General features: G+C 39.3%; 1 protein-coding gene across 6 annotated transcripts in view; it reads left to right on the top strand.

The window, feature by feature from the left end:
• PPP2R3A (protein phosphatase 2 regulatory subunit B''alpha) overlaps positions 1-7,715 on the top strand; it is a 1,290,855-nt gene extending 1,283,140 nt beyond the window's left edge. For all 6 annotated transcript variants that reach the window (XM_085634350.1, XM_085634351.1, XM_085634354.1 and 3 more), the window contains 3 exons: positions 4,106-4,224; positions 5,365-5,471; positions 7,000-7,715. In XM_085634350.1, coding sequence (XP_085490476.1) covers positions 4,106-4,224; positions 5,365-5,471; positions 7,000-7,096 — 323 coding nt within the window. In that variant the 3' untranslated portion in view covers positions 7,097-7,715. The remainder of the gene's footprint in view (positions 1-4,105; positions 4,225-5,364; positions 5,472-6,999) is intronic.
• The last annotated feature ends 6,549 nt before the right edge of the window (positions 7,716-14,264 follow it).

Genomic DNA, 14,264 nt, shown 5'->3' with positions numbered 1-14,264 from the left:
CCCTGTGTCATGGTACAGTACCCCAACATTGACTCTACCAGCACCCAGCCAAGTGGTAAACCCCTATCGCGGGAGGTACTCCAACATATCTCCGACATGTACGCTTTACAGGGTATTTGGTGCGCCCACCACCCATCCATACCTTTTACTCTGTTCATCACAATGTCTGGACACGGCTAGACTATTGGCTACTCTCAGCTAACGCATCACTCTGGGCCACAGGTGTCAAATTCTTGCCACAAACCCTATCTGACCATAGTCCTGTCCTCCTCACACTGCAGATGCCCTACGGATGTCGGTCGGACTGCACCTGGAGGTTCCAAAGCAAGGCCCTTCAGTAGCATGTCTTCCGCAGTGAACTCCATGACTCCATTATAGAATATTTCCCATTAAATTTGGGTACAGCCTAGACACAAGCAACCCTTTGGGAGGCCTTTAAAGCATATATTTGTTGGGCGTGCATATCTAAACACTTGGGTATCCTCCGCAATATCTGCTGCCAAATACAACGCATTGAAACAGACCTCCAGGATATAGACCTGACAGCCACTCCACTCCATTCTACTCTACGCCACTCCACTCTACGCTTTACCCAACTCTAATCCACTCCACTTTACATTATTCCACTCTATGCTATTCCACTGTACGCCACTCCACTGTAAGCTATTTCAAGCTGCCTGTACTGTATGCCACTACACTCTAGTCTATTCCGCTCTACACCTCTCCACTCTACGCCACACCATTTTATGCTATTTCACTCTGTGACACTTGACTCTACTCTACTCCACTCCAGTCTACACTATTCCACTTTACACCACTCCACTCTAGGCCACTCCGCTCTATGCTACTCCACTCTATTCTATTTTATGCTACTTGACTCCACACCACTCCAGTCCACTCCACACTACGCTATTCCACTGTACACCACTCCACTGTATGGCACTCAACTTCACTGTACTCTGTAACACTCCACTTAACACTTCATTCGACGACACTACAGTATACAATTTGAAACACTTTTTTATTAAAATATAAAAACCATTGAAATTCAAGGGGAAAAAAAAGGTTAAAACGTAGGTATAGTTAGGAAAACTGTATTTATTGTTCCTATACAAAACAAACAAACTATGCACACCTTAGAAAGACTGAAGTTATAGTTATACCATAATTTTATCATTTTTGAACCACCTTAAACGTATTATAACTCATGCACTGCCATATAAAGTGTAGTGAACTTGGTAGCCACACTACATTAACTATAACTCAAGAGTTCTACATGCACTGCTTATGCCCTTTCATATATAACATCACTTATTTCTTATTTTACATCGCTTATAGCATCTGAAATTATAGCATTCATAACAGCACTTATGACATCGCAAATCACATAATTTGGGAGAACACAGTACATGGTAGAATGGGGTGTTATAGTTAATGTAGTGTGGTTACCAAGTTCACTACACTGTATGGAGGTGCCGGGTTATAATAATTTTAAGGTGGTGCATAAATTATAAATTTAAGGTATAACTTAGAACTTCTAGTATGTATGTAGTTTAAGTTATATTTGTATAGAAAGAATAAATAGTGATATTAATTTAAAAGTGGTAAGAAAATATAAATTTACAATATAACTATAAATTTAGTATTTCTAACGTTTTGTTAAGTTTAAGTTTGGTTTGTACAGAAACAAACAGTTTTCCTAACTAACTACATTTTAACCTTTGGTTTTTACATTGGAGAAAAAAAAAATTTATATATATATATACACACATACATATATTCACTGAAAAAACCATAGGTTTCACACACGTTATAGTTAGGAATTATCATTTACAAAACCTTGCAAATTCACTTAAAAAACCATAGGTTTCACACATGTTATAGTTAGCTGTACATTTCACTCGTAAAAAACCAATGAAATTCCACGTTATAGTTAGATCAGGTAACTATAACTTGCGCGCCCACAATAAACTGCTGATGACGTCACATATTACATCACTCATGACATGGTCAGTGACATCACTCATGACATCAATGATGACATCTGAAATTACACATTGTGGATTGCGGTCGCGCAAGTTATAGTTACCTGATCTAACTATAACGTGGAATTTCATTGGTTTTTTACGAGTGAAATGTACAGCTAACTATAACATGTGTGAAACCTATGGTTTTTTAAGTGAATTTGCAAGGTTTTGTAAATGATAATTCCTAACTATAACGTGTGTGAAACCTATGGTTTTTTCAGTGAATTTGTACGGTTTTTTAAATGCTAAGTTATGTATTTATTTTGTATTTTTTTTTCTGGTTTTTCACTGTGCGCACACCCTGCGCGCACGGTGCGCTTCTCGCACCGTGCGCGCGCTGTGGGCGCTCGGTGCGCTTCGCGCACCGAGCACCCACGTTGCGCAGTCCATGCCGTGCGCGCCTCGCCTTTTTTTACACAGTAACATTTGTTTTTTTCTCCCTTGTGGGTCCTTTAATTTATTTAATAAATGTGATTGTTACTTCTTTATTTATTTTTTTTATTTTTTTTCCCGAAGCTTACCGTTTTTTTTTTTTTATTATTAAATGTATTTTTCGTACTTTTGGGTCCGTCTTGGACCCCCTGACAAACACTAGGGGGTCTGCAACTCTCTTCGTTGCCCCCTTTTCACGTTCCCCACCTTTGTTTCTCAGTGCGAGAGACAGAAAATGGCGGCCGACACGTCCTGATTTCGATCGATTCGAATGTTTACAGTCATGTAACCACCAATCAGAATTGAGCTCGCGCACGGCACCGTACGCGTACGGTAAGCTTACGGTAAGCGCACGGAGCGCGCTTACAGATATATATATATTGATTTAAATGCTATTTTCTCAGGACCTACTGAACAGATTTACACCAGACCTACAAAAGGCACATCCTTGACCTGAGGACTACCTCTCTGCCAAATTTCAAGTAATTCTGTTCAGCCGTTCGGGCTGTAGCTCGGACTAAAGGTCCTATGGGAAAATGCATGGGGAAAACGTGTTTTGGGACCCCCCTTTTTTCTCAGCCCCCGCTTGACGAATCCCCCCGAGACTTTCAGGGTAGGAGCGGAGCGTAGCGCCCCATTAGTTTTGAAAATTTCGCGAGGATTCGTCGCCCGGCGCCAAAGTTATTCCAAATAGAATGTTGCGGATTTCCTATGGAAACACGGTCCTAACTATAACTATCTACTGGCGACCGCCAGTAGATAATATATATACACATATATATATATATATATATATATATATATATATATATATATATATATATATATATATATATATATATATATAATCTCACACCGGACTTCGCCACACAACATCCACTCCTGGCTAGATGAAAGCAGACCCAATAAGGTGCAATGTGTACTTATTTTACAAGAACGCCCTGCACCACCGCCATTATGCGTTTCGGCATCAACGATGCCTTGATCACATATATATATATATATCCAAGGAACTTCGTCTTCAGATTCCAATACACAGGGAAAGACGACCACGGACCCAACGAGATAAAGTGTAAGGTGTAGTTTTTATTTCATTCGTGCACCTCGTACCACCATGGCGCGTTTCGGCCTCAACACGGAGGCCTTGATCACATGACGCTTAGGGTGGAAGCCAGAAAATTTAAAGTGCAAGTGCAGGCAACACGTGACAGACAACACGTGACAGACAAGCCAACAGACATAGAAAAAATATATCTTGTCACAAATGCAATCGTACATATTGTTAAGCGTCAAGACAGTCAACTCATTAACCTGAACTCAGGCTGTTATAAATCTGATCTAAATATTCCAGATTAATAGTGTAGATTAGTAAATTTTTGCATAAAAACAAATCGTGTCAAACACTGCAAAATATTAAAGATGCAAATGACTGTTGGTACCATGCCACCTATATTAAAGTAGATGATATAGCAAAATTGCCTTTAGCGTATATATACACACACACACGTTTGAGAAAGTTCTTCAAATGGAGTAGTGGAGCTCGTTTGGAACACTGCCTCATGATTCAGCACGCTAACTTTAAATCACTGCACTACTAAATAAGTAGAGTAGTTTATAAAACATCTTTTGTGTTACACTCCTTCCAGGCAAGATAACTCTGCGTGACCTGAAGAGATGCAGGATGGCGCATATATTTTACGACACATGCTTCAACCTCGAAAAATACCTGGACCATGAACAGCGGGATCCCTTTGCAGTGCAGAAGGTATGTCAGGGAGTTGTGTATAGGACAAGATGAGAGATACTTGAAGCAAGGCGGATATTTTAAGAGCAATGTTATTAAGATAAAAAGGGACAGGAAAATTGGGACAAAGTTGGTGTTGGAGACGAAAATAAAACAAATTGGTCAACATTTTGCTTTAGTCTTGAAAATGTTAGTTGAAAAACATTGTCACTAAGTGCTGAACCTAAGCACCAGGTGTCTCAAAGAGGCAAGAGGAGGCTCGTCGATCACTATTATTCACACATCACGGAAGTGTCAAGGTGATAAAGGCTCTCATTTGACATTATTGACAGCGGATGTGAGTGACAACAATGTTCTAAATTAATTTTGTAATACTGGATTGGTAGCCAAAACAATCAAGATTCCTTGAGATAAAGCAGGCCTTTCACTGACGTCATTCATTCCTGATTCTAGCATTTCTTTTGGTCGTCAACTTGTGGGACAGGAAGACTTTGCCCTTCCCAAATTCTTGCCTAATGATATATGTTGGTTGACACGTTGGCTCCTACTGGGCAGTTCTTGGATCTTGTCTGTTTAATTCCTTTTCTGACCTGCTGGTCAGGTGATTTGCTAACCATAGCCTTTCAGATAACCTGTTTTTTCACATCTTTACAATGAAGCACACAGCAAATGACTTATTTTTGCAAAATGCACTTAGGAAACTGTGATAGGATTTTATGCGTCTGAAATACAGAAAGATAGTGGATAGGAATATAGAAAGATTAATGCATTTCCCTCCTCAAGGTTTTATCACCAATAATGTCCTAGTTTTAATGCCGCATTTGGTGTCCCTATTAGACTGAATGCACTTACTATTGGATTTAGCAGTACTAAGTAGAGAGAGAATCAGAATCCATTGTTACAACAATGGAACCTAGTTTTAAAGAGAGATTTAAACAGGTACTTTCACCTATGTATTAGTCACAGAACAACTGTCTACTTCTAGTGTTTTATCCTCTCACTTTTGCAGTGAAGCCACATCATGCTCTGAAAAGAAAAGTATTAGACCGGGCCATTTGTGAAATGTGAACTGCCTGATGGTTGTAACAGAAAGGAGCTTAACTATGACTAAAACATTTCTTTTATTTACTCACATGTTATCTTTTACCCTATGTGACGCAGGATGTTGAAAATGATGGTCCCGAACCCTCTGACTGGGACAGGTATGCTGCAGAGGAGTATGAGATCCTGGTAGCTGAGGAGTCGGCCAATGATCAGTTACAAGAAGGGTAAGTGTATATTTCATTCATTAATTCTTCTTCCTATCATGCACCAACTTAATGGTAGCTAGATAATCAACACATTACCAGAATTCTCATATAAGCCTAAAGTTGCACAGATACAATGTGTATTTGTATTTGGGTTTTTAGACCGTGTCAATTTCGTCTTGGCATAATGAGATTGATACAGATTGTCACAAATGCAGATCTAGATATTACAGGGTGATATTTGTACAGCTTTCAGGCTCTCAAAAGATAACACTCCAAGGGGATATGAAGTAATGACACATTCTATAAGCTGGCCTCCGCAAAAGCTCTTCTGCCTAGGCAGATCTTCCCAAAAAAAGTTACTCCATGAACGTGTAAATACTTGAGGGAAGCAGACAGCCAGTGATACCTCAGTCAAAGCATGAATGTAGTGGAGAGAATTTGTAGATATACACGTAGATATCGTGCACGTGAACACTGCCTCCTTACCACAGTACTAAAAAAGGAAATAATATAGCCTTGTTTTTTTGGGGGGGGGCATGTTTCAAAGGACCAGATAATTCAGGATCTTGCAAGTTATTCCCTAATTCGGGAACTTTAACTCCTATAAACAGTAAACTCACTGGACGTTATTCTGCCAGAATCGTTAATTCTGGCCTAGTATCCCCGCCTAGTTAAAGGGGAACATGTAATTGGGGTCTGAGACTCTTCTTGGGGCTTTCCCAAAATGTATCACTGAAGGCCTCATTACGGGTGCCTCTGTAATTCCAGTGGAGCGTGCAATGGCATTAATAGCCTCATCAAGATTACAAGTTTTGGTATTGTGGTAGTACCTCACTTCACTTGTTTCTGCCTGCACAATTTTTGCTGGGAAAACCTTGTGTACATTGACCAGACAGACTGCACACATTGCAAGTTTGCACACTATAGAAGAGTAGGGCACCAGTGCTTTAAATGGACAGGTACTATCAGGTACTCAGTACCTGCACGTCTTTAATTTGGAAAGGATAGTGCCTGCACTTCTCAGCACTGCTTTAAAATTTTAATGAGAGAATACCTGCACTTCTCAACAGCAACATAGTACTCTGGGACAAGGAGATGCATTTCAGTATTTCCATTTCAAGCACTGGAGGAAACAGGAGGCATTACCATCTTATTGCCCTTTGCGTAGTCCGAAACTCAGATTGGTCTGTTAAATACACACTAAGGTAATACCTCTGCCGTGGAATATGTGTTAAATAGGTGTGCAATTCCCACCCAGTATTGCGTGGCGCTAGAATGAGTGTCCATCTGTTCAGAGGTGCAGTACTCAAAGCGGAAGAGGGTTGCTCGTTGCAATGCAGGACTCTAGGCACTTCCAATGGCTTTTGTTACAATACTTTTTTTACGTTGACATTCGTGGATTCTGAAATATTGTGAAATGTCAAACAAATATAAATATTTGGTACCGATTTTGAAGGATTAAGTAGAATATACTGCATTGCGCTGAAAGCTATGTTGCCATATTTTTTTAATGTATTCTCAAAACGAATTGCCTTTGCCTTACTAGCTCCTTTGAAGATGACTACGAAGCCGATGAACTAATTTCTAATTCCGAAAATGGAAGCAAGATGGATGCAATAGTCATCTCTGATCTCTCAGCATAACGAGGAAGAAAAACAGGAGAAGGTCCAGTTGCTGGACAACCAGACTAAACAGCGACTGAGATTCGCTAAGGACTGTCCACTGCCCTGTTTGACACATTTAGGGATTTTCCTTTCAAGTTTGTTTTTTTCTGATGGCAAGATTCTTTTTCTATTCTATAAATAGTATAAAAACTATATTCCCTAAATATATGTGCCTGCAGTATACTTGGCTTCATCAAAATCCACATCCACAAAGGCTTTGTGCAATATGTCTTAAATGCTGTGTATTTGTATAAATGTTTAATCCTTATTTTGGAAAATGTTGGTGTATCCCACTTTCTGTTTAAATTATTATTCTATTAATGCTTTCTATTTCTAGATGTAAAATGCTGTTTAGATTGTAAATATGTCATTGGGAATGTCACATACAGAACAAGCCTCTTCTGATTTTATCAGCTGAGAGAATAAGTGGGACTTGTTGCTGTTGCCCGAAATGAACAGATTCCCTACATGATGTAGTCACCGATAGTCCATTTCCAGACACTGAGCCCCCTGGTTTGAATTTTATTTTTCCGTATAGGAAATTATCCCTTAAATTGCTTCCAGAAATGTAAATAAAATATTGTATTATTTATTTATAGCAGAGTGCCAATATTTAACTTCCTTATAACTGCTGCCAATTTTTTTTAACCTGTATTGAACACGATGCCCACCGTGATACTGTGATTTACCTACAGTCATAAAATGGCTATGCGGGGACACCAGTATTAGAACTTGGATTTACAGGTTCTACAATTGCCTTAGATGACGACCAATATCCCTCCCTCCCCCGCCATTCAGTCAGAAATTAGGGTACGGAATTTAATTCGTTATATCCTCTACTATGATATTCTCTCTAATTTTCTCACTCAGCCACTTCCCAGTGTTTTTCAAGGAAATCCCATCCTTTTTTTGTTTCTCGTATCAGACATTGAAATCATCTCACCTATCTTCATTACTTTACTGAAGCTAGGCAACGCATAGTCTTCCTGTACCATCGTCCATGATTAGATCCTCTTCTCAATCAGTATATCTCCATTTTCTGTCAGCACTTGCTTTCCTTTACTCTCATGGAAATGTTCATGCTCTAACACATAGGCTATTCCCCGTGTTCTACAGCAGTCTGTGTTTGGTGCAAGGAAACCAAATCCCATCTTTTTCAAATGCAGATATTACTAATCCACTCTCTTTTGTGAGTGGTCACACACAACTTGAAGGCTGTCCTTCCTACCTTTACATGCCATTTTCTCATGGCAGCCTGGAGTCCAACATCTCCTTCAATTACATACCTTTGTTCTTCTCACCCTCCTAAAAGATGTTGTGTGCTTGGGTCGATCGGTTGTTCTTTACTAACGAGTGAGTGCATAATTCTGCCTGTAGTGTCCAGTTAGAGCACAAACAAACCTAGCTGACGAATGTGGCTTACCAATTAACTTATTATTTGTGTGTGCTACCTTGTATTGTCCTTTTCTCCCACAAAAACATCCAAAGTAGTTTGACAGTACGCTTTTAAATATGGGAAATGCAGTCATGTCTTCATTATAACTTATAACACAAAAGAAATCCTGAGGTCTAATGGTAAAGAGAAATAGGTGGTATGTAGGGTGAGGAGGGAATGCCTAATGTACGTAGTGAAACTAGAGGAAGCTCCAAAACCAAGGTCAAGTAATCACCGTGGGTAACTAACCCCATCACATGGGATTTTCATCCCAAAGAAAATCTCATAATCTCTAGGGGCAGGCAGCGCCCTTATGTGAGATATGAGTCCTTAGTGTTATGATTGATAAGTACTAGACAATGGAATAAATCCACAAATGAGCCTAAGGTGAGTGGGGATTGCAGTGCTGGTGGTGGTGAAAAAAGTGAGTGTTTAAAACAAGTGACGGGACGGCCGGAAGACTTCTGTTAGACAATGCCGTCCCGATGTTGGATTAAAAAGCAAGGGGGGGGGCAACACTAATCTGGTCTGATCAATGAAGCAACGTGAAAGAATGTGGTCGACATGTTTCAGCCATATCGCCTGACTAGGCTAGGCTTTCATCAGGACCTAGAAGCTACTGCAGGGAAGAAAACAACGTAACAAAGGATATGAAGAGCACCCTCAACTTGATTGTAGAGTGCAAGTCTCTTCAGCGAAACATACAGCACCCGTACAAACTAGGTGATGAGATGACCTCCACCTGGCAACCGCTCAGGAAGGAACACCGCTCTGTCCGTCGGGGAACCGGGCTGGAATGAGCCTGCAGCCGGAGGCTCATTCCAGCCCGGTTCCCCGACGGACAGAGCGGTGTTCCTTCCTGAGCGGTTGCCAGGTGGAGGTCATCTCATCACCTAGTTTGTACGGGTGCTGTATGTTTCGCTGAAGAGACTTGCACTCTACAATCAAGTTGAGGGTGCTCTTCATATCCTTTGTTACGTTGTTTTCTTCCCTGCAGTAGCTTCTAGGTCCTGATGAAAGCCTAGCCTAGTCAGGCGATATGGCTGAAACATGTCGACCACATTCTTTCACGTTGCTTCATTGATCAGACCAGATTAGTGTTGCCCCCCCCTTGCTTTTTAATCCAACATCGGGACGGCATTGTCTAACAGAAGTCTTCCGGCCGTCCCGTCACTTGTTTTAAACACTCACTTTTTTCACCACCACCAGCACTGCAATCCCCACTCACCTTAGGCTCATTTGTGGATTTATTCCATTGTCTAGTACTTATCAATCATAACACTAAGGACTCATATCTCACATAAGGGCGCTGCCTGCCCCTAGAGATTATGAGATTTTCTTTGGGATGAAAATCCCATGTGATGGGGTTAGTTACCCACGGTGATTACTTGACCTTGGTTTTGGAGCTTCCTCTAGTTTCACTACGTACATTAGGCATTCCCTCCTCACCCTACATACCACCTATTTCTCTTTACCATTAGACCTCAGGATTTCTTTTGTGTTATATGTACTTCTATGGGGGAATCAATCCTGTGCGGTCTCTAAACTTGCTCCCTCCGACCCTCTGGTGCTCAACCGTTTTTATTAGGTTTCATTATAACTTACACAGAATAATTTAAGTAACACATCCACTGACTTTAAATAAACATTTAGGTAATAACCATCCTTCTCAAGTGCATTTTCATCCCACAGTTCACCCGGGTTAGTTTCCTTGATAGTAATATATTTAAATGTTTTTCATAGAGTTACAATCAGTAGTGTTCCATCTTTTAAAAACCGGAGGTAAACATTCCTCATTATTTAAAGTGTACTCCAAGTTCTAATAACGTGTTGCAGTGATGACAATCATGCACAATTGATACTAAGATGAACATGTAGAGCGTTGTACTAAAAAAACAAAGAAGCACTGTTAAATTTAGTGTTTCTTCTACTCATAAGGAATGGTGCAAGTACAAGCCATAGCTAAGAAAGAAAAATCTTTTTTCTAAGGCATGGTCTCAGGTTTCTATTTTGCATGCAAAGGAATTATTCTTGTCATCGGTAAGAATGCCGAGAGGGCAAACAGTGCCTAAACTTTCCAGCATATTCTTTCCCTCTCCTATCATCTCTGCTTAGAATGCAGTTCTAAATTCCGGAATGTCAGTAATAAAAGGGATAGCAATGATAACCATCACTGAGCCCACTGTATAGCTATCTGCCTTCTGTAGCAGTCTTTTATGTAAGCCATACAAAATATTGGTTGTGACTTCTTTCATGAAAGTCTTATGAAGATAAGTTAATTGGGACTGTTTTTTAGTACTGTTTTCAGCAAAAATAAAATGTAAAAATTATCATATCAATGCTTTGAGATCCTCAAGTTGGGGTGATATACCCTGTGATATCCCAAAGGTTAAGGTCAGGTTGAAAGAATATTTAGTACGCTAAGTACCAAAATGTTAGCATTGAATTAAATCTATGCTACATCTACCATTTTGAAAGGCTTGATACTACCCCATTTGGTACAGTCTTACTACATTTTAGCATTCAATGTAGGGCACATTAAAATTGAGTTCAGCTTTCTTTAACCTTTCACGTTGCTTTGCTATTGTTGTCGCTACAGCAATTCTGGCTGGGATAAAGGCATTGAACTTGTATGTGCATCAAGAAACAGGTGGATGTCTGCTGCACACACCTGATTGTGGTTGTTCTTTAGATTTGTTACTACTTTAGTGAATATCTGTCTAAAGTGCAAGCTCAGGAAGACTGCTCTCCCATGTGCTTGCTCCGCAAGCTACAGGTTAAATGGAAGTAACAGGGAAACAAAATTAGGTGTGTACTTTTCAGTCAACCCAAGATGTGTAATCCTAAGAATGCTAAAGATAAGGATGCACTATCAATGTATATGTCAAGTTAGTGCACACTTTACTTCACCTGTTTATTAGCAACCAGTAACAGGCGACCTTAAGCTACGTGTCTCTCAGCATTACAAATGCTGAATCCACTACTCTTTTGTCGAGTACTTCAAATGGTTTCAAAATGAAACACGTTTTTGCAAGCAGTGTTAGCAGTTCTGTGACTAGTTAGATTTTGTAGAATTAGTGTTCAAATTTAGGGGCAGATTTATCAAGACTTTGCACCTCAGTAAAGTGACCCAATGTGATGCAAAGTCTTATTAGGGTATTTACTTTCCAATGCAAAACTTATGTTTGCAGAGGAAAAGTGGCCTTTTTTTTTACTGCTAATAGTTCTTTATGCTACTTTGTATCAAAGGGGCATTCCATGGGCTGTACTTAAGCATTCTAACACAACCACCTGTATTGTTTGCCGCAAAGCCCTATTTGCTAAAATTGTTTGACTGGTCTTTGCGTAAAAAGATAATGCATCCTAGAGGCAGGTGCAAAGTTTTTTTCTCCTACCATTTAACACATTGGATGTGTGCTACACTAGTATACAGAACACATCCAATATGTTGAATGTTTTCAAGTTTGTCTAGCCATAGGATTTTGTTTCGGAAGGATAACCAGTACAAAACCTATTCTAGACATCACACACACACCTTTACACTATGGCGTAACTGTATGAGCATGACACAAGACAACCTGTTTGTGGGTCTGTGCAGGGAAACAAAGCATCAGCAGGCCATTTTTAGTAAATGTAGCTCTGTGCAACCTTTTCCCCCAAGCGCAGCACAATAAATAAGTAAATCTGCCCGTTAAAGTTTTACTGTGCTCTTATGGTATCCCACTGGTGGCACATAGTGCACATCAGCTACCGACAAATATAAATTGAACAGAGTAGGTTTCACCTTTTGGTTGGTAGGCCCAGCGCCGGATGAGAAGTGGTCGGAGAACATTCAGGAGAATTTGATGAGAAATGTATTCAAAAGAAATTGTATACTTTTATAGCAATTTTATAAAAATGTTTTTCAGGTGAGCCTGGTCCATTTTTGATAAAAAGAAATTGCAGGTGAGTGGACACAAAATGTTTGGTAAATTATGCCCTAAAGCCAAATGTTCTTCAGAACAGTTCTGGCATATACCGGTGTCACTGTGAGGAGTAAGACTAAATATGTGGTGCATTTGTTAGAAGGGTTAGAGAAACTTTTTCTTTATCATGTGCTTTTTTTTCCACAGCAGCCCTTGTATGCAGATCTTTATAATTAGTCTCTGTGATCTTTATTTATTGACACAATTACCACGAATCACAACACGATCTGTCTACAAGTCGAGTTTCCCAGGATGTCTCAAATGCACCCATTCAAAACTTTTGACCTATCTGAAAAGGTAGAGTTAAGATATTTTTTCTTCTGTAATTAATAGTGCACTTAATCACTTTTGTGGTCATCATGTCTTAGGGCTGGGTGATGGTTTGATCCTAGTTATTGAAAGAGACATCATTAATAACTCGGAAAGAAAGTTCGTTATGTCACCGATTGGTTAGCCCTCTACAACATAAAGACAAAATATCAAGCATCGGGAGGATACATTGTTTGACATCCAGCCTTCACTGTGATTCACACGTCTTGATTTGTAGTTACCTAAAACCACTATTCAAGTTCTGATACAGATTAAAAATAGAGCATTTACTGCTGTGCCTCACTGAGGACTGCACCCTACATTATCCATAGACTGAAACTAAATAATTTGCTTTTTGCTGTCAAAATGCATTAAATGCAAGGCAGCTTTGGGCTTATATACCTTGATAACCAGCGTCTGCGTTCTTAATGCCCACATCTCACTGCCTCCAAAAACCAATCAGCAAATGTTTGTAGGTAGCACAGACATAAAAGAGCAGGACATCTGCATCATAATATACGAGGCTGTGGCAGCTGCCCATGCATTTGCTATCTGGCTCAGGACAATCACTTTTTAAAGCAATAATGCCTCACCAGAGAAAGGGTCATGACACAGGTTTAATCTAAAGCACTGCTTTGAACTGTTTTTCGTTCCCTTTTTGTCTTTTCACCTACTTTTGTTTTACTTATGCTTGGAAGTGTGCCTTACATTAATTTGTATGTATACCTTGTAGATAATGTTGGTGTTTTTAAACTTTGTATCTAGTGTAAAGAAGAATGATAGTATTACCAGGTACAGAACACGACCTCGGACTGTGTGGTACTATTGTATTATTGTTTTAAATATGTAAATTTTTAAAAGAAAATCCTCTACTGTTTCAAAGATTCATATATCAGATTATTTTGTCCTGCCATTGAGTGGCAGAGTTGTAAAATAAGATTACTATTATTGTTAGGTCTGTTAAGATGATGGGGAGGAATATCAAAAGATTACCTCCATAGTAAACATTTGTTTTTTATTTGACTGTTAAGAGTAACTGGACGTATAAAATGAGGACTATTCTTAAATGTAGAAATGCTTTAATTCTGTAAATTTGTTTTTCATGCAATGAACCTGCCATATTTAATTAAAGCAAAGTAAAATAAATGCAGCAAGCATTGTATATGGGGGAATTCCTACATGCTCATTGAAAAGTCGACAATTGTTGGTCTTGTTTTATTTGCTACACAACATTGAAAATAGAACATTTAAAATTGCAGTACAAATTGTAGAAAATCAAAAGAAAACATTAAAAGCGCATGTCAGCCAAACAAATAATTACAATTTGCCAGGCCACGAATTCTTAACCAAGTAGATGATTATGTTAACATAGAAGAAGCAAAGGGTGTTTTTCATGACCCAACCTGTACTTATGTTTTTATGCAAAAAAGTCTGCCTG

Source organism: Triturus cristatus, chromosome 11 (genome assembly GCF_964204655.1).
Source record: "Triturus cristatus chromosome 11, aTriCri1.1, whole genome shotgun sequence".
Lineage (NCBI taxonomy): Eukaryota > Metazoa > Chordata > Amphibia > Caudata > Salamandridae > Triturus > Triturus cristatus.
The sequence above is the reverse complement of the archived record's forward strand: the minus strand, read 5'-3'. Positions and strand labels throughout refer to the sequence as shown.